Below are 23587 nucleotides of genomic sequence, written 5' to 3'. Positions count from 1 at the left end.
GAATCCAACAAAAGGAAAATAAAGCCAACTATTCATTGTGTTTACAGAAATTATAAAGACAAATAGCAATTTCCAAGAAGAGAGGAAACTCTTTTATGAACAGTTCTACTTTTGATTGAAGCAGATTTATAAAGTATGGCTTGGAAAATTAATTGGGCTGAGAGTTTCTAGGACACATAACTATCAAAGCTACAGAAACCAATCCTCATTTATTTATTAACAGTATTAGACAATCATATTCCATAAATATACAACTATAATATTTTCAGAAAACCTGTTTTCCTTAGGGTGAAGAATTAAAGATGTTTAATTTCTTTTTTCCTCCAGTGCATGCAAATGAAGCTCTCTATCACTACCAACCCCAAGATGTTTAATTTTAAAATAATTCATAATATTTCTTTATAATATAACATAGAAGGTTTTTGTATACATTCACAACTCCGTCTGTATAACTTTCTTTTCACAACTGGATTTTAAAATTCGTGCTGAATAACAAAGTCATACTTTCTCAGTAGCCATCCTTTATCATAATTAGTAGATGGTATTACATTCATGAGAACATTTTTAACTTATTGATGATAAATTAGGGCCTATGCTTGATTCTACCAAGACTGCTGGGACATAAATTAGCCAGTACAAATACCTATAGCTTGTCTTAAATCTCTCAAATTGCATTAAACAGTTCCCTATTCTGTACTGTTAATGTGATTGATCTACAGAACAATAACATAGTGCTTATAATTAATTTTATTCATGGCTGTTCTTTAAAGACAAGAAACATTCACCTTATTGTTTCTAACAATCATTATAGTCGATGTTTATTGGATTGAGGATTTCCACTTTCAGAATTAACTTTAAGAGAATTATAAACAAAACCTTGAGATCCTCAATAAATTACAGAACATGGCCACAAAATGTAATTAAGTCTGGTTCTTGATCCCCAAGAGCCTGGCTGTGGATGTTTGCCCTATCTCCATACCCTTCCAGGGCTGAGGATGAAAACTTTGTTTCACAATAGAGAAACTTCAAACCATTCGCTCCCTGATGCTCTAAAGACACACCAGGGATGCAGTTCTTCTGTCCTGATAGCTGACCTCTTTCTGCCATGGGAAAGGTGATAGAGATCATTGAGATGGTTTCTGGGAAGAGTTCTGAGCTCCTGAAAGTCTTCTAATCTACTCATGACCTCAAGAAATCACGACTATCCTTAAACATTGCAAAATAAAAGATTCCTGCTCTGAAGAAACTTACTGTTAAGAAAGACATTAAAAGAAATTGATGAATTTATTCCCATGAAATAAACTCTTTTTTGTAATTTTTAGATTTACATGACAATAGTGTGTGTTTTAATATATTATACATACATGGAATAAAACCCATTACAATTTTGATCCAATTCTTGTGGTTGAACATAACATGGAGTTACACTGGTCATGTATTCATATGTGAGCATAGGAAATTTATGTCCGATTCATTCTACTATCTTTCCTATTTCCATCTCCACTCACTTCCCTTCATTCCCCTTTGTCTAATCCAATGAACTTTTATACTTCCCCTCTCTACCCTCCCTTATCATGGATTAGCATCCACATATCAGAGAGAACATTCAGCCTGGAGAAAGCAGTTGATTCAAGGGCCAGAACAGTAAATATACAGGCATGTAGTATCAGGAAATAAAAACCAAAAAAAAAAAAAAAATCATTTTACTCAAAACCAAACGGAGCAAACAAAAAGCAATGATGGGAGAAATGTCAAAGAGACACTGGAGCCAGTGGTCAACCTGAAACAATCTAAGCAACAAAACAAGTAAAATATTGGATTGCAACCTAAAATATAAAATGAATATCCATGAGTCCATGCTGATGCAAACAAATGACTGAGTAAATTAAAAAGTGGACATGAAAAAACAAATCTCCCAGGCGAAAGAAGTCCAAATAAGTTATGTAGGTACTCTGCCTTCAAGGAGATACAGCATAATTTCCCACTTTAAATAAGAACTGTGTATAGTGACTCTCCCAAGAGTTCAGCATGGAAAGCAGAAATAGAAGGATAACTTTACAGTGCGGAAAAACCTTACAAATATAACCCCAGTCAGGTGATCAGATAACACCAACAGTGCGATGTCAGCTTGATAGTACATGCCTGTGTCAGTCAGTTCTGGAACCAAAACATCTCACAAGAACAACTTAGAAGAGGAAAGGTTTATTTGGGTCTCACAGTTTCAGAGGTCTCAGTCCAAGATCCGCTGACTCCATTGCTCTGGGACTAAGGTGAGGCAGAACATCATGGCAGAAGAGCACTGTGGAAGGAAAGCTGCTCAATACTTGGCAGCCAGAAAGCAGAGAGAGAATGAAAGGAGCCAGAGAAAAGATATAATCCCGAGGGCACATCCCCAGAAACCTAAGTCCTTTAGCCATACTCTCACCTGTCTAAAATTACCATCCAGTAATCCATTCAAACTATCAATTCAGGAAATGATTTAGTCTGCAGATTGGATTAAAACTATCATAATCCAATCTTTCCACCCCTAAACATTCCTGCATTGTCTATCCCACGAGTTTACTGGAGGACACCTTATATCCAAACCATACAATATCCTTATTGCAATGTGATAAGGAAGATGCATTTTCTCTGTGGTCGTACTCCCAAACTATGACCCATCTAATGTTGAGGAAAACATCAGGAAAATTCCACTTGAAGGACATCCAAAGAGCTGAGAATTACTTCTCAAAACTGTCAAGGTCATTGAAAGTAAGGAAAGTCTGAGGAAATGTCATAATCAAGAGGAAACAAAGGAGATATGACACTAAAAGTAATGTGGTATCCTGGATGGGATCTTGGAACAGAAAGAATACATTAGACAAAAACTAAGAATATCAGAATAAAGGATGAATTTCAGTTTTTAAAATGTTTGAATAAACAAATTCTCCAGGGGAAATAAGGTAATAACTATTATGTAACTGTAGCTAGATACAAACTCTCATGTCCTAATTGCAGATCTCACCAAAGAATTTGATACTTAGAGTGTTGTTTCACAAAACCAATCGGGATGCAACACCAATAATTACTTCCATGCAAGATGCACATTATATAACCATAAAGAAGAATGAAATTATGGCATTTGCCTATAAGTGGATGGAACTAGAGACTATTATGCTAAATGAAATAAGCCCAACTCAGAAAATTAAAGATCAGATGCTTTCTCTGATATGTGGAAGTTAGTTCAAAATAAGGGGAAAAAAAGAGAAAGACAGAAAGAAGGAAAGGTGGGGGTAGGGGTATTCCATCAAAATAGAAGAAAGAGCAGTGGAGTAGAGAAAGGAAATCGAGGGGTTGGGGGGGATAGGATAAGGGAAGAACAGTGCAATAAATTTTATCTAGCCTTCCTATGTACATATGAATATATCATAGTGAATCTCGCCATTATATATATCCACAAGACACTAATTTAAAAACAAAACTATAAATAAATAGCAGAAAGAGTAGACAGAAGAGAATGGGGGGAGGAGAGAAGGGGGGGAAGGGGAAGTATTTGGGACTAAATTAGAGCACATCATAACCCATGCTTTTGTAATTACACCAAAATGAATCCTAATGTCCTGTATAACTAAAAGAAACCAATAAAAAAAATACCAGGGGACTGAAAAATAGATGAAATTTGAAGTTAAAGGCCTTTTCTTAATATGGGTTGCTCCTCAAATATCTACTCTTTCTTTATATGCATTACTATTTCCCTCTAAATTTAGCTCCTCTGTTAATTTCATTTGCATACATTACTTTAGCAGTTGGTTCCCTGCCACTGACTTTCAAATTCACTTTTCTTAATCTTCTTCATGTTTCAGAAGGCATTTCCAGTCACATGCGAGAACATATGCCCTACTGAATAAGTACCAAACTTAATTCACTACCTCCTGCCAAGACATTTTTCCCTTCTTCCATTGTCCTTATCATCAAAGGTGTAGCCCTTCACCCTTCCTCACTAGAGAGATCATCCAACTCATCTCTCACATGCCCACATCCCATTAGTTTCAAATCACTTCAATTCTAAATAAAAATTCTCAAATATTTCCTGGCCTTTCCAAATTCTATCCCAATTTCTAAATCTAAAATCTCACTGCCCCTTGCAAAGTCTCCTAACTAATGTCCCTGCTTCTAATTATTTTTCCTTCTCTAATCTCTCTTCCTGCTACCAGAAATATCCTCCTAAATACAGATCTTATCATTGACTGAGCAACTCTGATAAAATTCCTTAGCAAAATAACCAAGGCCCTTAACATCTGTCCAGTCATGGTTCTTCTAGTCTTGTTTCCCTAGAAGCAGCTCCCGCCCTTCCACACAAACCCCCTCCTCTTCAGCCACACTACTCCTTGTTGATCACTGAAACTCTAGGCATTTTCAGACTGAGTGTAGCTTATATTTCCAAATACTCTTGCTTCTAATATTTGCTTAAGAAATGATTTGTAGCCAGAGGTAATGGTATATGCCTATAATCCTAGCATCTTGAGAGGCTGGTGCAGGAGAATCCCAAGTTCAAGGCCAGCCTCAGCAACTTAATGAGATCCAATTTCAAAATAAAAAGGGCTAGTTCAGTAATATAGTACCCCTGGGTTTAATCCCCAGCACCAAAAAGAAGAAAAAAGAAAAAGAAAAGAGAAATCGTTCTTATTCCCAAGGTATGACACCTTCCTAGGTCTCCATATTCAGAATTGGCCACTTCTTTGGAAGTCTTTTGGGATATTTTATTCTGCCCCTCAGACTGCTCAGACTGCAATGAATATAAGACTTAAACCTAGACACCCTGTCAAGAATGATCCAAGGACCTACACTGTCATCACCTGAAAGTTTGTTAGAAATGTAAAAGTCCCGGTCCCAACTTAGGGCTCAATTTTAGTCAGCTATTCGCTGCTGTGACTTAAAGACCCAACCAGAATAATTTTTCCAAGTGGAAAAGTTTATTTGAGGGCTCATGGTTTCAGAGGTCTTAGTCCATAGAAGGCTGGCTCCATTTCTAGGGGCTCAAGGTTAGGCAAAACATCACAGCAGAAGAGTGTGGCAGAGGGAATCAGTTTACATGGTGATCAGGAAGCAGAGAGAGAGTCCACTTGCCAGATACAAATATATATCCCAAAGCCAAGCCACAATCCCACCTCTTCCAGCCACACCCTACCACCTTAGTACCACTCAGTTAATCCCTGTCAGGGGATTAACTCACTGATTGGGTTAAGACTTATAACTCAATCATTTCTTCTCTGAACTGTATTTCAGTGTTTAATATGTGAGCTTTTGGAGGACACCTCACATCCAAACCATAACACTCACCAAAACAGAATTTATCAATAAATGAGATCCCCAAAGAGTTTGTATGCACAAATAAGTTTAAGAAACACTTACATACACCTCTATCTGATTGTTTTTTGAAAGTTCTCACTCACAGTTATAATGCTTTATCCCCTACCCAAGCCAATTAGTGTCTTACATGGAGCTCTTATTTAATGGCCATATAACAAATAAAATTTACGTGTTTAGTGTTGATTATAAAATATCCTAATGCCTGGCTATGATAATGTCCTCCTCTTAAACCTTGTTATGAGGTTGATGTTTTAAATTGGGTTCTTTTAATACTTGAGTACTTGACATGATTTTTCTGACAGACACTCCTTATACCAAATTCCATGAAAGAGGAAAGGAGGTTTTCCTGCATAATTAGCATGTGACACTTCATTTAACCAAATATTCTTCCTTCTTCTTATTCTATTAAAAGTTATTTTGCTTGACTTCTTTAGAACGCAATGAATAAAACCTAGTCATATCTGGTTTAACATTGCATAATAATTCACCAGGGACTGTGAGCAGTCTGAGAGGGAAGAGGGAGTCATTGATTTCTAATTTATTCCAAGAATAATTCCATACTAATTCAGCACAGATGAGAATTAGGCTTGAGAAAATATAATTCACTTACATGAGAAAAAGAATCAACTTTCTCTCAAAGGCTTATTACTTAATGCCACAAGTATCTGAGGATTACTAACATTTATTCTTATGCATTATTTCTTTAATCTTTGGAGATTTAGTTAACAAATCGAAACATTCCTGTGAGATATTTATGAGGCAAGTTTTATCTTCCATCTTCAAATCAAACAATAAATAATCTGATGAGATTGTTCAAGGTCATTCCAGAAAACAGATGTGAGACTAAAATTCAAACCTCCCAGTAATAAAAATACCAAAACTGGGGTAATGTTTTAAGGATTAAATGAATTAATATTTGTGAAGCACTTAGAATAACATCTTAGTATTTGATAAGCTTTATATAAGCATTTGTTTCTTGAATAGATGGGTGGTAGGAAGATACAGGCAGGTAAACATTTCAGATCTGGGTAATGAACTTTTAAGAAACAAAACATGACATATTCTATGCATCCTACCAGCCTATTATTTAAGGCTTCCAAATAGAGATAAAGATACATCATCTGAAAAATACAGATAACTATTGTTATCTGCCTCAGCCCCTCCAGTTTCCTCAATACCCCTCCCTCCCACTGGAGGATGATGTATTAACTCAACAGTCTCCAAGTGGTGCAAGGTTTCAGTGCAAGGGGAAGAACCTTAGCAGTGATTGCCTCTGTTAAAATGCATGCACATCACCTAGAACTTGGGCAGCAGTTTTCTCCTATTGGTAATATCCAGTGTGTTTGCTTGAACAGGTTACATCCTGAAATATGATGTAAGAAGGTTCCTTTTCATGACAGACACTCCTTATACCAAATTCCATGAAAGAGTCCCGAGTGGTAGGCACAAACTGGCCAACCTCTTGGGACCCTCAAGTGGGTGCTTCAGATAAGGAGGAACAGGGTAAGGGGTAAACAGGGCTATTACCGAAGACAAGTTTCATCCACTTCACAATTTTCCTAAAATTGGCGCTGCTCCCAGAAGCCAAGGGTATAACAGAAGTGTCTCCTGAGGCTAATAATTCTGTCATCTATGAAACAAAGAATATTTAGGCCAATGTAAAACTATGCCAAGTACTATAAAGTGGATTGTTCCTATGCATCTAAGAAGCATATTTTATCCCACATATTTGAACAGGATTCTGCTAAATCACAGTTCCATCTAGTTTTATAGGATTAATTTTCCACCTTTCCAGAGACACTTGGAATAGAACATGCTATTTTTCCCTGTAATTATTTACTACTAAAAATTCATATAGTAGTCTATCTCTCTCATGTTGTTTGCCATTATTTAAAATCATTTCTCTATTTCATCATCATGAAATTAATTTTGTTAATTTTAAGATTTAGATATAGATTTTACCATGTTTTAATGTTTTAGCTTCTATCAGATCGATTTCCAAGAATAATATCGTTGGCTTCAAAAGTATAAGTATTTTAAGTTTTATAGATTTTACAGATTGCTTTCTCAAAAAAAGGGCTGTATTTCACATTTCCATAAGCAATGTATGAGAATTTCTTTTCTTAGAATCTCTACCAGCAATAGGTGATATCATCAGTTTTGGATTTTGCCTGTGCCATGAATATAAAAGTATATGCTATACTTTAAATTGTCTTCCTCTAACTTGTGAATTTCAGTATCTTTTCTTTTTTGTTTTTCTGGATGTATTTTATTTGAAGAACTTCTTATTTGTATACTTAGTATAAAAAAATTAACAAATAAAAAATAATTTTTAAAATGTCATGCAACATAATCAAATATTTCAATTAACATGAAAGTACACATTTTTATTAGAAATAGAAATTATATGTTATTTTAAATCACATCTGATTTTTTAAAATGTTATAATATCAAATACAGTGAAAACAAGGAAGACCAACACTGTGGATAGAAATAAAATGGGAATCAACTTTTTGTAGAGAAATTTGCCAGGGAAGACTACAGTTTTAATATTTTCATCCAATGACCCAATAATTCTGCATTACCACTCAAATCTCCAAAATATAAAGCACATTAATGTTGTAGCAAAGTTTTATTTTATAGTAACAAGGAGAAAAATTCTAAATAACTACGCAGAAGCATTTAGTTTAAAATTATGGTGTATGCATACAATAAAATACTAAAAAGAATGAAATATATATTTTCTATATTCTTTCAGAGAACTAGTATGATACTGTGATTAAAAGTTGCAGTTTAGATATAGTCCTGGGATCAAACCTCAACTCCACCTTTTTAAGATACACTGTTTTGGAGATGTGGCTCTCTCTGCCATTCTTTCTCATCTGTGAAATAGAAATGCTTATGTAGTGTTCTAGTAATGTAAGTTAAAGGACTTAATGCATATAAAGTATGTGGCATGATACATTTAATTAGGACATAGTCAAGGTTTTTTTAAAAACTATTGAATTGAAAACATTAAAAAAATTTAAGAACTATATATGGCAAGAATTTATATAGTTTTTGTAAAGAGGCAAAGGAACAGGATACAAATGGGTGTGTGTATCTGTGTGTGTGTGTGTTTGTGTGTGTGTGTGTGTGTGTGTGTGTGAGAGAGAGAGAGAGAGAGAGAGAGAGAGAGAGGAGCTCAAAGAGATGCCTGGAAATATGCACAACATTATTAACCACGTTATCTCTGGTGGAATTTGAAGTAATTTTCACTCACATCTTTCTTTACTTGATTGATTATTCTATCATAAACATGTAACATCTTTGTAAACAGAAAAGCCATTTTCTGAAAATGCAGTTGCAATAGGCATCCAGGCAAAAATAAACATTCTGCTCTGCAGAAAAACATTGTCTTTTCATACATGGTGTTATCTTTCAAAATTTTTCAAAATTCCAATAAGATGTTATTCAATAATGAAAATGTATAGGATATTAACCTGGACCTTGAGCATTTTAAAATGCAAAATGTCTCTGATGTAAGATCTTGTGCCTTAAAAATACTCATTGTGACAAGGTAACAAGATGTCTTTCCATAAGATGAGAAACGAACTTGGTCTCATCATGTTACTGTCATGCTGTTTACAGTTATGAATTAGAGATTTCAGGCACTGCACAAAGTAAAATTGGGGTTGACAAACCCCAGTAGGCTTTTTCTCCAGGAAGTGGACAATTAATGAATAAGAATCTTTGAACAAATGAATGGAATAGCATCACTCATTATTCCTGATAGACTGGCTATCTATCTGGATGAGCTTTCAGATTACTGTGGAATGTGAGGGCCATTGTGACATTCTCAGCATTCCCACTATGACCTAAGTATAATTCTCCAGAAGAACCTTCATCTGTTTCATGCCACAACTTTGACTTTGAATTTTTATGTCATACTTCCATAGACCAATAGACAAAGTTCTCATTCCTGAAACAGCCTTGCTGATTATAAGGAGAATTTTGATATTGGGAGATTTGGTGAGGTGGGAGATTTCTTGTGTAGCAGAAGGAAAATACTATTTGACTTTTTCAGAGTATTGACAGCATCAATGAAGATACTGTCATTGAAAATGGTACTCAACTTTTCCAAGAATTCTAATTTTAGAAACTAATGCAAAAGAAGTAATTAAGAATCTAGACATAGATTTATATACAAGGAATGTTATCAATGCATTATTTATGACAGCAATAAATTAGAAATATGATAAATATAAATAATTATGTTGGAAAGATTAAGTAAATATTAAAATAGTAATATAATCTTATGTAATCACTGAAATATTTGTGAAGTTTAATTCATACGTTTGATATGTCAAACTAAAAACTGTATAAAATATATAAAAATATTGCAAAGAAAGATATCCAAAATTAACTATCTTTTTTATAGGTAATTGTAAATAATATAGGAGCTACAGGGGATTTCCCCTGTTTATTATTATTTCTAAGTGGGAGTAGACATCAGATTATCTAATTTTAAAATGTCCATCTTATATATTAAAAGCATCAGAGAAATTAAATAAATTAATCATGGTTTGTCATGGGCCATGCAACCCAGGCCCATTTTACTTTTCTTTCAGAGGCTTATAATTGAGAATTGGGATAAATCAGATATCCATATTTTGCCTTAATCTTACAACCTTCCAACAAGCCCAATGTATCCAAAGATAGTTTGTTGTTTGTTGCTCTCAATTCAAATGAGATCCTTGATTCTGACTACAAAGAATTCAGCTAATATGTGCCAAGTTTTGCAATTCAACTCAAATTTGATGGGGTTACCATCTATGTAAATTTAGTAGTAGGGAGTTATATGGATGTGGAAGAATGGTTCAAGATCCTGATAAGGCAAATGGGGGATTATTTAGCCATTAAATAGCCAGAACTTCATTGTGCCTCTGGAAGAAACACTGAAACCCAATAATAACAAAGTACCTAGCAAGTAATTCTGAACATACAATTCTATTATTAGAGCATTAGCATCACATGAAAACATGATAGAAATCCAAATCCTTAACCTGCCTCCCCATTCTTCTTGAATTGGTTCTACTATGAGTAGAACCCAGAATTGTGTGACTTAACAAGCTTTCTAGACAATTCCAAAATATGTCAAGCCTGAGAATCATGATCCTAGCAAATCAGTAAGTACTATAAGAGAGCTTTGCCAAAACTATGTTCTTTAGCAAACATTCAGACAGGGATTCCCTATACCATCTCATAATTACATAAAGAGTTAGCTATTAGAGATACTGGCCCTCCCAACCAGAGAATTCTCAGCTTTTCGTACCCCTTAATCACTTGTTTGGTCACTCTGATAAGGAGGTGGAATGCTAAACAAGATTTTTTAAATTCCGAGAGTGCTCTGCTCTAAATGGAACATTTTGTTGCATACATTATGAGATTCACATATGCCTTTCATATTTTTCCTAAGAGAAAGAGCTGAAAGAAGTTATTATTATTATAGAAAGGTTATTATTAACTTGTTGGTAGAATTCTTCTTTCTTTGACAACAGAGACATTTGACCAAATCTGAAACAAGGTTATACTAGGGTCAGGGATATATGAGTTCTGTTCTTCAGTTGACTGTGCACAGACACATCTGAGCACATTTCAATTTACTCTAACATATACCTATTTCCTATCACTATCAAAAATTTTTCCCTAAATTTCAACGAACATGATGCTTATATATGGGAAAGAAAGATTCCGTGATTTTGTTAATATATTGTGGGTTTATTTATTTTAATTTTTATGCATTTAGTTGTGTATCTACTGGTATATGCAAGGCACTGTCCTATGCAGAATAACATATAAGCAGATGAATAAAACAATCCCTGCTTTACTGTTTATAGTACAGAAGAAGAGATAAGCTGAGCACAAAAAAAATTATTAAAAGTATGACAAAGCATATTCTAGGCATCAGAGACATATGAATGATGTGTGATGAGGCTGCTTTATTTGTTTATTGTTTTTAATTTGAGGAGAACTTGTAGGGAAGAACTTCATATATTTATTTGGACTTTAAGAAATGACAGAAAGGCAGTCCTATGGTTTCGACATGGTTTTGGTGTCCTCAAAGATTCCTGTGTTGGAAGCTTAGTTCCCAGCATGGTGGAGAAAGTTGGGACCTAGGAAGAAGTTCTTAGGTTAATTAGGTGGGGCGATGGAGACCATTTTCCTGCAGGTGAAACCTGACTTATACAGGACACAACCCTAGGGGAAAAAACCTGAATAGCAATGCAAAGTAGAAAGCTTTGAAATGTAATAAGGCAAATTCCTAATTGCTATAGTTCTCTATTCTAACCACATATTAATATCACCTGGAAAATCTTTTTATAAATATAATCATGCTTATCCTATAGCAATAAATGCATACCTATGTTTATAGCAGCACAATTCACTAGAACCAAACTATGAAATCCAACCTAGGGGTCCACCAACAGAGGAGTGAATAATGAAAATGTGGTGTATGTATACACAATCAAGTTTTATTCAGCCATAAAATAATAATGAAATTATGTCATTTGCAGGAAAATGGATGGAACTTGAAACCATTATGTTAAGCAAAATAATTCAAACTTAGAAGGTTTGACTCATGTGGAAGCTAGAAAGGAAAAACAAAAAGAAAGGTGAGGAAGAAGGGGTCTCATAAAAATTGAAGGGAGATCAGTAGAGTAGAGGAAAGGGACTAGGAGGAAGGAAGAGAGGAGGAAAAGGGGAAGTATAAGGGAATAATATAATCCAAATTATATTGTTACAATGTGTGCATGTACAAATATGCAATAAATCTCACCATTTTGCAAAACTATAGTGCACCAATAAAATATAGGAAAAAAAGAACTATGAAAAAATTATATAATGATTATCAGGCCTATCCCCTTTTCTCCAAATTCTAAAATAATTTTCTGGAGTGGGGTCTGGGCATTGCCTTTAAAATTTTGTCAATTTCCTTAAGTAATTCAAATGTGTGGACAGGCCTAAGAGTAGAAGCTAGAGCAGGGCTGTGAGCTTGTCTGATACAATAGTGCAAAAGGTACTGAATGTCAGGCAAAAAAATATGTACTCTGGTTGGGAAACAATAGGAGAGCATTTATTAGCTACTGTGGTAGCACAAGAGAGCCCAAAGCAACTGCAAGGAAGGTGGTGCCCAGGCAGAGAACAGGCACAGCTTACAGGGCTTGGTAACCTGTGTGGCAACTGAAAAGGCTAGAGAAGATCTGACAGTAAGATTTAGAGCCAGAGAGATTGAGGGAATACAGAACTAGTGGCAAGAACATGTCAGGTAAGAATAACAGATATTGCTAGGGCAGGATAATCAGTTCTGTTGCACACATGTTAAGGCAATGGGGCACAACAATCAAAACATTTACCAGATATCTGGAAAAGCTTGCCTCTCAAATTCTGCCTGTAGGAGACAGATTGGGATTCCATGTTATTTAGAAACTTTATCCCCTGGTGAGGTTATAGAATTTGGAGCATACAAGAATTTACTGATGGAGTATTAAGATGGGAGCAGGGGGAGATGGCTCAGGATGAATGCCTTGGAGAAAACCCATATTTGGAGAAATAACAAAAAGAAGGAGGGACAGAAAGATGGAAGAAGCAAGCTAAGGCAACATTAAGAAGTAAAGAGAGCCCCGGGGTGATGGTGCATGCCTGTTATCCTAGCAGCTCAAGAACTCAAGAAGCTGAGGCAGGAGAATGGAGAGTTCAAAGCCAGGCTCAGCAAAAGTGAGGCATTAAGCAACTCAGTGAGACCCTGTCTCTAAATAAAATACAAAATAAGGCTGGGGATGTGGTTCAGTGGCTAAGCGCCCCTGACTTCAATCCCTGGTACCAAAGAGAGAGAGAGAGAGAGAGAGAGAGGTTCATAAAAACGTTCCCAGTCCCATTGCCTCTCCTCAGTGCAAGAACAGGTGTTATCCCCTCATGGTGTGTGCATTTCACCAAATTGGGAAATGCTGTTAAGGATAAGATCATGAAAATTCGGAAATTCTCTCAGATAATTCACATCAATGCTTAATTTATAATTTTTTTTTAAAAAAAATATGACTTTTGAGAAAAACTGATATTCTAGTCACATTCAAATCCACTTTTGTACCAAAAATAATGCGACTACAAAAATAGTAACTGGATTTTGTAACAAAAAGGAGATTTTTTTTTTTTTTTTGGTAAATTTTAGAAGAACAATTTTAGGAGCAATGGGGTGGCAAGTCAGATTACAGAGTTAGATGCCGTTAAAAGAAAGCAACTTTAGCTAAAGAAGATGACGTTTCTGAGAGGATATCTGGGGGGAGATACTCATTAACTTGGGGAAAGTCAAGTCTTGATTTGAAAAGTTTCAACAACTGCATAATCTTGAGATTAGAAAGTAAAAGAGGTAGAAAATGAAAAAGTAGCCTCAGAAATATGGTTAGATGCTTTTTAATTTCTCCCAAATTGAAGAAAATATTTAAAATATTTCAAGCAGATAAATCTGATACACTAAGTAGAGTGAACACACTGTGTCCCCAGACTCCCTTTTAGCTTATCCACACTGTCACTTGAAAGGCCCCATGTGAAGGAGTTTGTTTTTCTTTTCTGGAGTCTTTCCTCAATCTAAATGTAATAAGGATATTATTTGTTTTTGCAAATTACATCTGCCATTCAAAGCCCAGTTTAGTCTGTGGCAAAACCAAAAAATAATAATAATAATAATAATCTAATTTTTAAAGTCTTTTTCATTCTAAAGATATAAGAAAATTTAAAAATGACTTAAAATAAGTTATTTATTAAAATCTCAATGCTACATCTTTTTAGAAAACACAATTAGGAGAAAATATGTTGAATGAAACAGTTTGGAAAAATTATCTCCAAAGTTATATTAAACATTTCCCAGTTTTGGAAAATTCAAATACCCAATCTGGTTTCTATGAAACTTTAAAAGATCAAACAATTACCAAGAAGCTCAGCTTGAAGGAGAAACGCTACGGATTTCAGTCAACATCTGGTTGCCATTTTCGATTGTAAGAACTAACCCACTTAAGGAAGTAGTTTAGTTTGGGGGAGAGTAAAAAGCAAGACACTGGGTTTTTGTTCTCTTTGCCCAGTGGAGGGTAAAGGAAACATCAGAACGGGAGGTCACTCCTAGCTCAACTTTTATAAATAAGAAAGTTTTTTTCAAAAATTAAAGTAAATGAAACTCAAGTCCTTGTAGTATAAACATCTCAACCAGAGTTAAGGTTAAGTAAACATTCCTTGAGCTCCAGTGTGCCAATTAAAGAACAAATTCTGTTTGGTTGTAAATATATCAGTAATTCCCTAACACTGAAAAAAATAACAATAAACTGGCAAACACAATTGCGGAGGGTCCTGATACAATAAAATAGAACAGTATGTCTTTATAAGTTTATTTGATTCAATTTCTCTTTTGCCTCTTTTGATTAACTAAAGTACGGAAGCACTTCAGATAGTACCCAAAGCCCATTACTTGTGTAATAAAAACCGTGTGTCAGATGTGTTCTAGGTGAAACACCGACAAGGCAAAACACACTGCGCCTTTTAAATGTGACCTTTACTCTTATGTCTTCCTGTTAAATAGTTATATAGCAAATTAAAGTCAGGAAAGCAGCAGGATGCTGGTGGGCAGCTACAGGAGTAAAAGGAATGAGAAGTTCATTAGACTCTCAAGTTTTAAATTATCAGTAGAAGCATCTGCAACAAATGTGCCCAAATAGCCAGAGGGGTCCATCTCCAAATATAGTCCAGAATAGTACTTCCCCACTCCTTCCTTTCTCCACATTTCCCTCTTCTACCCACAAAAATGCCAGACTAAATAAAAGCAACCAATAAAGAAAAGAAATCCTAAGGACCACATAGATTTAAATTTTTGTCTTGCCTTCTTTTATTCTCTGTGCACAAGTATTAGACAACTTCATAAAACTGCAGAGTGGAATAAGACTTTGGTGGTCATTTCTCTTGTTCTCCTATGCAATGTGGCAACCTCCTCATGTGCATCATGGACTTGTTTCTGTCCCCACCCATCTTCCAAGATGTCCACTGATTGATTTAATGATGTTCAGCCTTAAATTGGCTCTGGTTATGCCTTCTAGGGTTGCTACAACAAACCTTGCATCAACGCATCTCATTAAATAATGCGATTACAAAAATATTGTCTCACAGGGTCTCCCAGAAACATTCTTTTCCACTGGAATAACCCATTTTCTCATTCCCGCTGCAGTCCTGGTTCTGCTACAACCATGGAAATATGCCTTCCTCAAGGATCCATAAATAATTCTGACTCGGTGATAAAATTACTCTCTGTCAGAATCTTTTGGACTATATTTTACTTATATTCTATCCTGGGAGCAGGTTGAAACTTTTGGAAAATATCTATTCTGCTTTAGGTCGCTGTACCATTCTACAAGTTAAAACAATGATTTACTAAACAGTATCTGGATGGTAGGAAAGCAAGTGATTTGATGGTGCCTCTATCTTTTTCTTTAGAGAAGTATATGTTATAACAATGCTGGGTCAAAAGATATATTTTTCCAAAGCAAGGTATTAGAACTGTGTAAAGTGATGTTTTACACTATGCTAAGAAATGAGCCAGAGAAAAATAGTGTAGAGGACAGAGAGAAATATAAATGACAAGATGAAGTTTTGATTGTTTCTCCTTATTGCATTATATGTTTACAGATATCAAAAGCTAAATGCTTACTTTATGTATTCTTTACTGGGGAGCATCTTTAGGTGACACTACATGTTATATTGCTTTATGGAATACTAAGCCATCAGTGAATGAATTATCATCTCTAAACAGATGACCCACAAATTTATCTCTTCTACCTTGGTCTCTGCTTGAGTTTCTGATAAACACTTTCCTGTGCAGAGCTCAAAACACCTACAACTGAATACATGTGAAACTAAACTCATATCCCTTCCTCCAAAAGGAACAGGCTGAGAAACAGTGGCAAATATCAGTAGGAAGCCTTGAAAGCAAGAAAGAGTAAAATTCTGAAAAAGGGACACAGCATGTAAAAATCCCTGCAGTCTAGAATCAGTTGATATTTGAAATTAATGTGTGTGTACTACTGTACTTCTGTTTGGATTCTGTTTGTTATAAGAGCAGATTTGTGCATGAGAGGCATATCAGTGTTCCTCTAAGTTTACATAAAAATAGAAAGTTTATTTACTAAGTTTTATTGTAGGTTTCCTGAGGTATTCACTGTTAAAAGGACCTAAATATTAGTGCACTAGTTTATCTTCACTTATTCCTGCATTCAGTAAATATTTATTGCATGCCCCTCTGTAGAGGGAATGGTTTTTAAGTGATGAGCAGAAAAGCATGAACAATGACTTTATGGCACTTACAGATTGTTTTTGATCTGAGGCTTTTCTAAGACAATGTGACCCAGGAGAGTGTGTGTCAGAATTTCAGGAGAGTTTGTATCCCATATCTTTTAAAAAGAACATGCAAGTTGAGGGAGTCTAACTTGAAAAGCACCTTTGGAGTTCATTTAATCCACAGTGTAATCCTTATGCTACTTTATATTTTAAAAGGACCTCCCTCCCTAGAGAGGACTATGACATTCTCCTTTCCGTAAGTTCATGACAGCAATAACAATATTATCTCCCAATTTGGGGGTGTTTGTATGTGCTAATCTCAAAGCAATCAAGCTGCACATGAGAAATTGAGTTTTGAGAAGTTAAGAAACATGCCCAAGGTTATGCAACTATTCAAAGACTTGAAAGCCAATACTAAGGACTCCAACTCAGGTTCTCTTACTCCAAAGCTTACAATTTTTAATTACTACCGTCCACCACTTCCCTAAGCAAGTATCTAAGAAAAATTAAAATCTCAATTTCCTTATAAATTATTTTTTAATAAAAATAAGCTAAAGAAAATTTTGAAATATGTTTTTTATTAGAAAGGTTCAGATTGACCTGTAGGAGATGTTTCTTTTCATACAAACATCAGAAATAGCTTTTGGCAAGTAGCCACTATAAATAATCCTTCAAAATTAGACTAGATTTTAAGTTATCCAAAGATATGTTGGACATCTTTAAAAGTATATATAAATCAAAATACAGGAGGACAGAAACACATTAAGCGGGAAGACTAATATATTTTTACATTAAGTAGAGATCTGTATCTCTCGCTCTATTAACTCTATATTTTAATAGTGTTTCTCAGAGCACATTTGGGTAAATTACAGAGTCCTAATTGGGAGGGAAAAGGTTGTGAAACAGCATTACTTAAAATATCATTCTCCAGGACATAATATATCAAGTTAAATATCAATATAAACAAAATAAATAACATTCATCATGATATTAACCTCAGTCTTTCATAGAAATGCCTTCAGGGATTCATGCTATCATGGTACACTCCCACTGAGATTGCTTGAGAAACTAAGACATGATATCCACTTCATTTGCAACCCAAATGTTGTTCTGGCCCTTAGTCCATTGTAATTTCTTAATAGTATCTAGTTATTACCCTTTATGGAAAAAAGAAATTTAAATACACTACTTGGGCATATGAAAATTTGGAAGGACGAACTGTAATATTCCCTTCTTCATGTGAAACTTCTCTTCTGTTGTTGGTTTACATATTTGGATGCTCACAGCCAAAGCTCAGCCTAAATTATGGTAGCTAAGAGAAATATGCAGTTTGGGTCCTAGTTTTATATTTCCATTTTCCTAATTTTGTTATCATATACATCGAATTCATTTTGAATAAGGTGTGGTATGAGTTTAAAAACTAAATTCCTCAATCATAAAGTCTAATAATCAGCTTGGTGTGGGATCAAATTACAACCAATTAGTTTGAATACAAGAGTCAGAAAACTTGTTGTTTTTTTAAGAGTCCAATAATACAAATTTTAGGCTTTCAGGGCTGTACAGTCTCTGTTGCAAATAATCAACTCTATTGTTGTAGAACAAAAAGCAAAGCCAAACATAAAATGAAAAAAAAAATTATGTCTGTGTCCCAATAAACCTTTATTTGCAAAACCTTTATTTTTACATTAAGTAGAGATCTGTATCTCTCGCTCTATTAACTCTATATTTTAATAGTGTTTCTCAGAGCACATTTGGGTAAATTACAGAGTCCTAATTGGGAGGGAAAAGGTTGTGAAGCAGCATTACTTAAAATATCATTACTTAAAATACCAAGTTTGGCCAGTGGACTGTATTTTCCAGGCCCTGAAAGGAAAATCAATAAGATATTTCACTTTTTGTATTTCTTCATAAATCATTCTATGTAAAAACCCCAAGTTGTAAGAACAAAAGCAATTTGAAACCATAAAGGTGACTCCAATTCTGCAACTTTGATAGCAGGTTCCCATTTTGTTTTTCACTTGAATCATAATACACATAATTTGAAAGTACAGGATGTATTTGGAAGTTGAAAGTAAATTGCTAAATGATCACTATCTTTCAATTATACAAAAATAAAATTTTGAACCAATGAAAAAAATCTACTCTGAGTCAGAGTCCCATAGACCACGTATTACTTGGATTTCACTGGGGAGATTCAAAACTTTTGGAAAACATCTATGCTCTTTTGGGTTACTATGCACTGAAGGACTTACTAAATAGCACCTACATAATAGGAAAGAGAATAATTGGATGGTGTTTCTATCTTTTTCTTTAGAGAATTATATGTTCTCACAAACACAGGATATTTTTTTTTCCAAAGCAAGGAATTGGAAGAACATAAAAGTATGTTTTCATCCTGTGACATTTTGTAGGCCTAATTCTACACAGTTTGTCCTTATAGGGTTCTCAAAACCAGTACAAAGATGAAGCACTGATGGTAAATATCTACACAGTGAAATCATAAGTACTGCAATGGCCTAATAGCAAGCTAATTTTTGCTGTATCTTATTTTTAAAATTAATTCTAAGAGTTGACATTTCTTGAATCAATAATAATTCCCTTGGAATAGTGTTCTCCAAACTGGGTTACACATAAGAATTACCTGTATCTGCTTTTATCATATGAAATTATGGGCCCCATTCCCAGACTACTAAATAAGATAAAATGTTGGCTTGCCTTTGCTTTGCCTCCTCCCAGAACTTTGATGAGTTTGGACATAGTGAAAAAATCTGCACCACATACTTCTCTGAAATAAATATCACTACCATTATTAATAGAGAGCGAGGGCTCAGAGAACTTAAATTTCTTAAGGTCACATATTTACAGCCCTATAGCCTTTTTCAATAGAGCCATCAACTTCTGCTAGGCCACTAGAATGAAATTAACCAGGAGGAAGAACATAAAGCCCATATTCTAATTTAGGATCTGAGATTGCCTACTTTTCTTTTCAAATGGTATTTACTAAAAAGGCAGGAAAATCATAAAATATAATGCCCAAATGTTACTCTACCAGGACAGATTATATTTAATACAAAAGTGTTGCCTGGGAAGCTTATCATCCTTTTGCTGTTTCCAATTTTTATTCTTTCTGTTCTCACAAGGTTAAAAAAAGAAAGTGGCTCCAAGCTGAAAAAAGACCACCTGTGCATCAAAGGATGGCACAGAAAGAAGTGAGGAGAAGTGATTTGGATCAAGTCAGGGGAGGAAAGAAAAGCAGGTGGAATGGACAGGCACAAAAAGGAAAATACATTTTATAATTATTTTCCTATAAACATGAATGTATTTTATCAATGTGTCAATCCTGCGCTTAGGTTCTCAGTAGCATTTGTGGCAGTATCTACTTGTTTTGACTAATGCAATATTTTCAAATTGCAGATCAGCAAACAGCAGAAACTATGATGGCAAAATGAAAGGTAGATAGACTAGAGCTTCAGATCATTCTGAGACAGTTCTACTTCCCCCAGGCTGCTCACCCTGGGGAGACTAAGTTTACATGTGCCAATACAGCCTCATGCTCTCTGTTCATATGCACACAGTATAATAACCAGGAAGTAAAAATGCAACACTAAAGCAAAGCAAATTCTACTAAGGATCATATTTCTAGAAAATATTTTTGTAATAAGTGCCTTGATTCAAATATAATTTATATATTAAATTGATGGCCATGGAAAATAAGGTGTAATTTTTAAAACTGTTTTTTTCTGTGTGACAAAAAAATCAAGTAAATATTAGATTAGAATCAGAAAAAAATGTTTTGTTTCAGGTGTTTGAAGCACAGTGCTCTAAAGTGAAGACTATGAAATTAAATTAAAAAAATAAAAACCAATTTTCCATACTCATGAAATTGTGAAATTACTACCCTTTCTTGAGGCCTATCCAAAAATAATAGCTTGTGATAGAGAGTAAAAGAATGCCAAGAAAGAGTTAGAAAGGAGATGTTTTTAGAGCTGTGGGAATGTGGGAAAAGGAAGCCAAATCAGCATTTGCACTGGCAAAGGCTGAGGACATCATATAGGAATCTTCTACCATTGGGCATAGCAACTCCTTTGGCTGCCAGATTCTATTGCCTTCAGGCTGTCTTTGCACTTCCTTGATATTTGGAAGCTGCAAAATAATCTTTTTTTTTTTTTTAACTTGTCAAACTGACCCAAAGACATCAAGGGAAAGAGGAAATGTAATCCATCTGTTTTTGCAGCTGGAGAGAATTGAAAATTGAAATCGAATCAAAGTTGAAATGCACAGATAATCCATGTTGCATCCATAGTAAGTCAGGGGCAGCACCAAGGAGGTAGGGAAATACATGAAATTTAGACCACAGTCTCATGTCATCAGAACCACTTTGCATGACTTCAGGAGCACAGTTCACATGACAGTGTGCAGAGGCCACACAATCGCCCCATTCAGTGACAGGATGTGATGTTTTGTGGGACAAGAGAGAGACTAAACATTCTATATCTTTCCCTTGTAACAAGAATTAATCTGATGAATAGGTTTTGGACCATATCACTTATGGATGTTCCAGAACCCTAGATTGATGATCTTAGCAGAGCCAAACCCAGCAAAACTATGAGGTTTGAAAACTTTATTTTCTGCTCTCATTACTATTCCAGAGCTTTCATATTCCTTTTTAATTTTTTTTCCAAAACACCTCCCCAACTTTCTTTCAATTTTCTTTCCAGGAAAGGGCACCTAACTGAAAAAGAATCACTATAATAGTAGCAAGATTATTAGAAAAACAAAAAACAGAGATCTGATCATTTTCTCCCAAAGGAAACCCCTATGGATCTCAGCAGTTAATTCAAATTGCTTCTCCCCCAACTCCATTTAAAAAAATATATATATATATATATATATAGTTATAGTTATCAATGGACCTTTATCTTATTTATTTATTTATATATGGTGCTGAGAATCCAACTCAGTGCCTTACACATACCAGGAAAGTGCTCTACCACTGAGCCACAACCCCAGCCCTCCCCGCTCCCTTTTATTGAATAGGAAAATAGATATACAGTTAGCTCTTCATATCCATGGGTTCCACATCCACAGATTCAACCAACTACAAATTGAAAATATTTTTTTAATTGCATCTGTACTAAACACATACAGAATTTTTTCCTTGTCATGATTCCCTAAGTGATATAACAACTGTGTACATCATAATATGTTTATTAGGTATTATAAGTAATCTAAGGCTGATTTAAGTATTCAGGCTCATATGTTTAGGTCATATGTAAAGACTACACCACTTTTCATAAAGGATTTGTTCAGCCTTTTTTTTTGGTATTTGTGGGGGTCTCTTTGGATACTGAACAGTCCCTTTGGATACTGAAGGATGACTATAATGCATAATGATAATAAGAAAAGTCTGATTTGCTTGTGTTGAGTGAGTGTTCTAGATCATTGTAGCTCTCACAATGGCAGCCTAGTGTAGGATGATGGGCCAAAATAGAGACTAAGGCAACAGAGAGGAAGAGGAAGAACACAGAAAGTGAGAGTTGGGACACAGGTCTGCCCTTCCATCCTTCCCCTGCATCTGGTGTAAGATACATGGTGAGTCACTTGCTTGGGGGAATTAATATTTCCTAGTCATTAGCTCTTCGAAGGCTACAGTGTGTTTTAAATAGGCTCCTGGATGGAGAGTGAGGATTGAATCTGCCATAGAGTTAGTAATTGGAAATGTTAGCTGTTATTGTTTCTGCCCTTTTAACCCTCATCATCTACTTAATTTTCTTTTTAAATAACTTGTTTAAAAACTTGTCTCTTATTTTTCTCTTCAAATGATAGAAATAAAATTACCTGACAAGTAATGGTGTATATAATAAATATTCTTACTTCTTTCATATTTAGAGTCATCTGTGAGTCATATTTAAGCTGGCTTCTTGAAACAATTTCCAGCACATTCCACTTGCAGTCAAATGAAGTGGCAATTTTCTTAAAATATGGAGCAGTTTGGTGCTGGGAAGAACATGTATTCAGGCTCATAAACAAAAACATTTTTAATGTAGCATTTAAACATGAACTATGCAACTCTGAAATGCCACAGAAATATAAACAAAATAATTTCAGAAATAAAGAGATCTAGCTAAAGAAAACTTGAAAGGAACTAAAAACAAAAAAAAAAAGGAGCTAAGTTTTCTATGATATGAGAAAGTTGATTATGGATTAAAAATTTGTGTTTGTGAAATTTTTGAGAAAGATAGTACCATATTCTAGAAATTGTTTATGTTGTGTGTGAAATGATGTTGGTAGTTACTTTTTATTATCCTGACCTTGTTCTAGCAGTCCCAGCCCAAGGCCAGCTTCGGGTCTTTCTTCAGTGATAACAACCGTGTAGTCGTGCTGCATAAGTATGTGCTGGTGTAGCTGAAGCTCCATTTTGCTGTAGGAAGGAGGCCTATAGAGCATGGCCCTTCTACCATGACTGCCAAAGTGTGTCTCCATTGATTCTTCAATCTAAGAAAACAAAGAAGGCATAAAAATTCAAGATGGGAAATTAGCACATTTCCCTCGAAAGACATCATTAACACAAATCAAAAGCCATTTAGAAAGTTATTCTTGGGAGAAGGAAGATGGCGGCGAGGGGAGTGCATTGCCCCCGTGTGCTGCTTCACTGTGTGGGAGTATGACGAGTCAGGACGGCTAAAGGATATCTTGTTAGGAATTTCCAGCAATAGTGGGGTGCTCCGGAACCTGGAGGAAGGATTTCCATCGCACGAGGATCGGCTACGGGGACTCAAACGCGAGAGGTTTGTCGCACGGAGGGTAACACTGCTTATTCAGCAAATCGCCCCGCGGCTAGAGTCTGCAGTGCGCGCTGGGATAGAGACGCAGGGTTACAGCTCTG

At 35.2% G+C, this 23587-nt stretch overlaps 1 protein-coding gene across 3 annotated transcripts in view; it reads right to left on the bottom strand.

Annotated features, from left to right (window-relative positions):
• Positions 1-23587, bottom strand: part of Cped1 (cadherin like and PC-esterase domain containing 1) — a 256611-nt gene that overhangs the window by 204277 nt on the left and 28747 nt on the right. For 2 of the 3 annotated variants that reach the window (XM_048786037.1, XM_048786036.1), the window contains exon 3: positions 23013-23196. The exons of the other annotated variant lie outside the window; for it this stretch is intronic. In XM_048786037.1, the coding sequence (XP_048641994.1) occupies positions 23013-23196 (184 nt within the window). The remainder of the gene's footprint in view (positions 1-23012; positions 23197-23587) is intronic. 3 annotated transcript variants of the gene reach the window in all.

The sequence above is a fragment of the Marmota marmota genome, unplaced genomic scaffold, assembly GCF_001458135.2.
Source record: "Marmota marmota marmota unplaced genomic scaffold, marMar, whole genome shotgun sequence".
NCBI lineage: Eukaryota > Metazoa > Chordata > Mammalia > Rodentia > Sciuridae > Marmota > Marmota marmota.
Note: the sequence above shows the minus strand (reverse complement) of the source record. Positions and strands in the feature narration are given on the sequence as shown.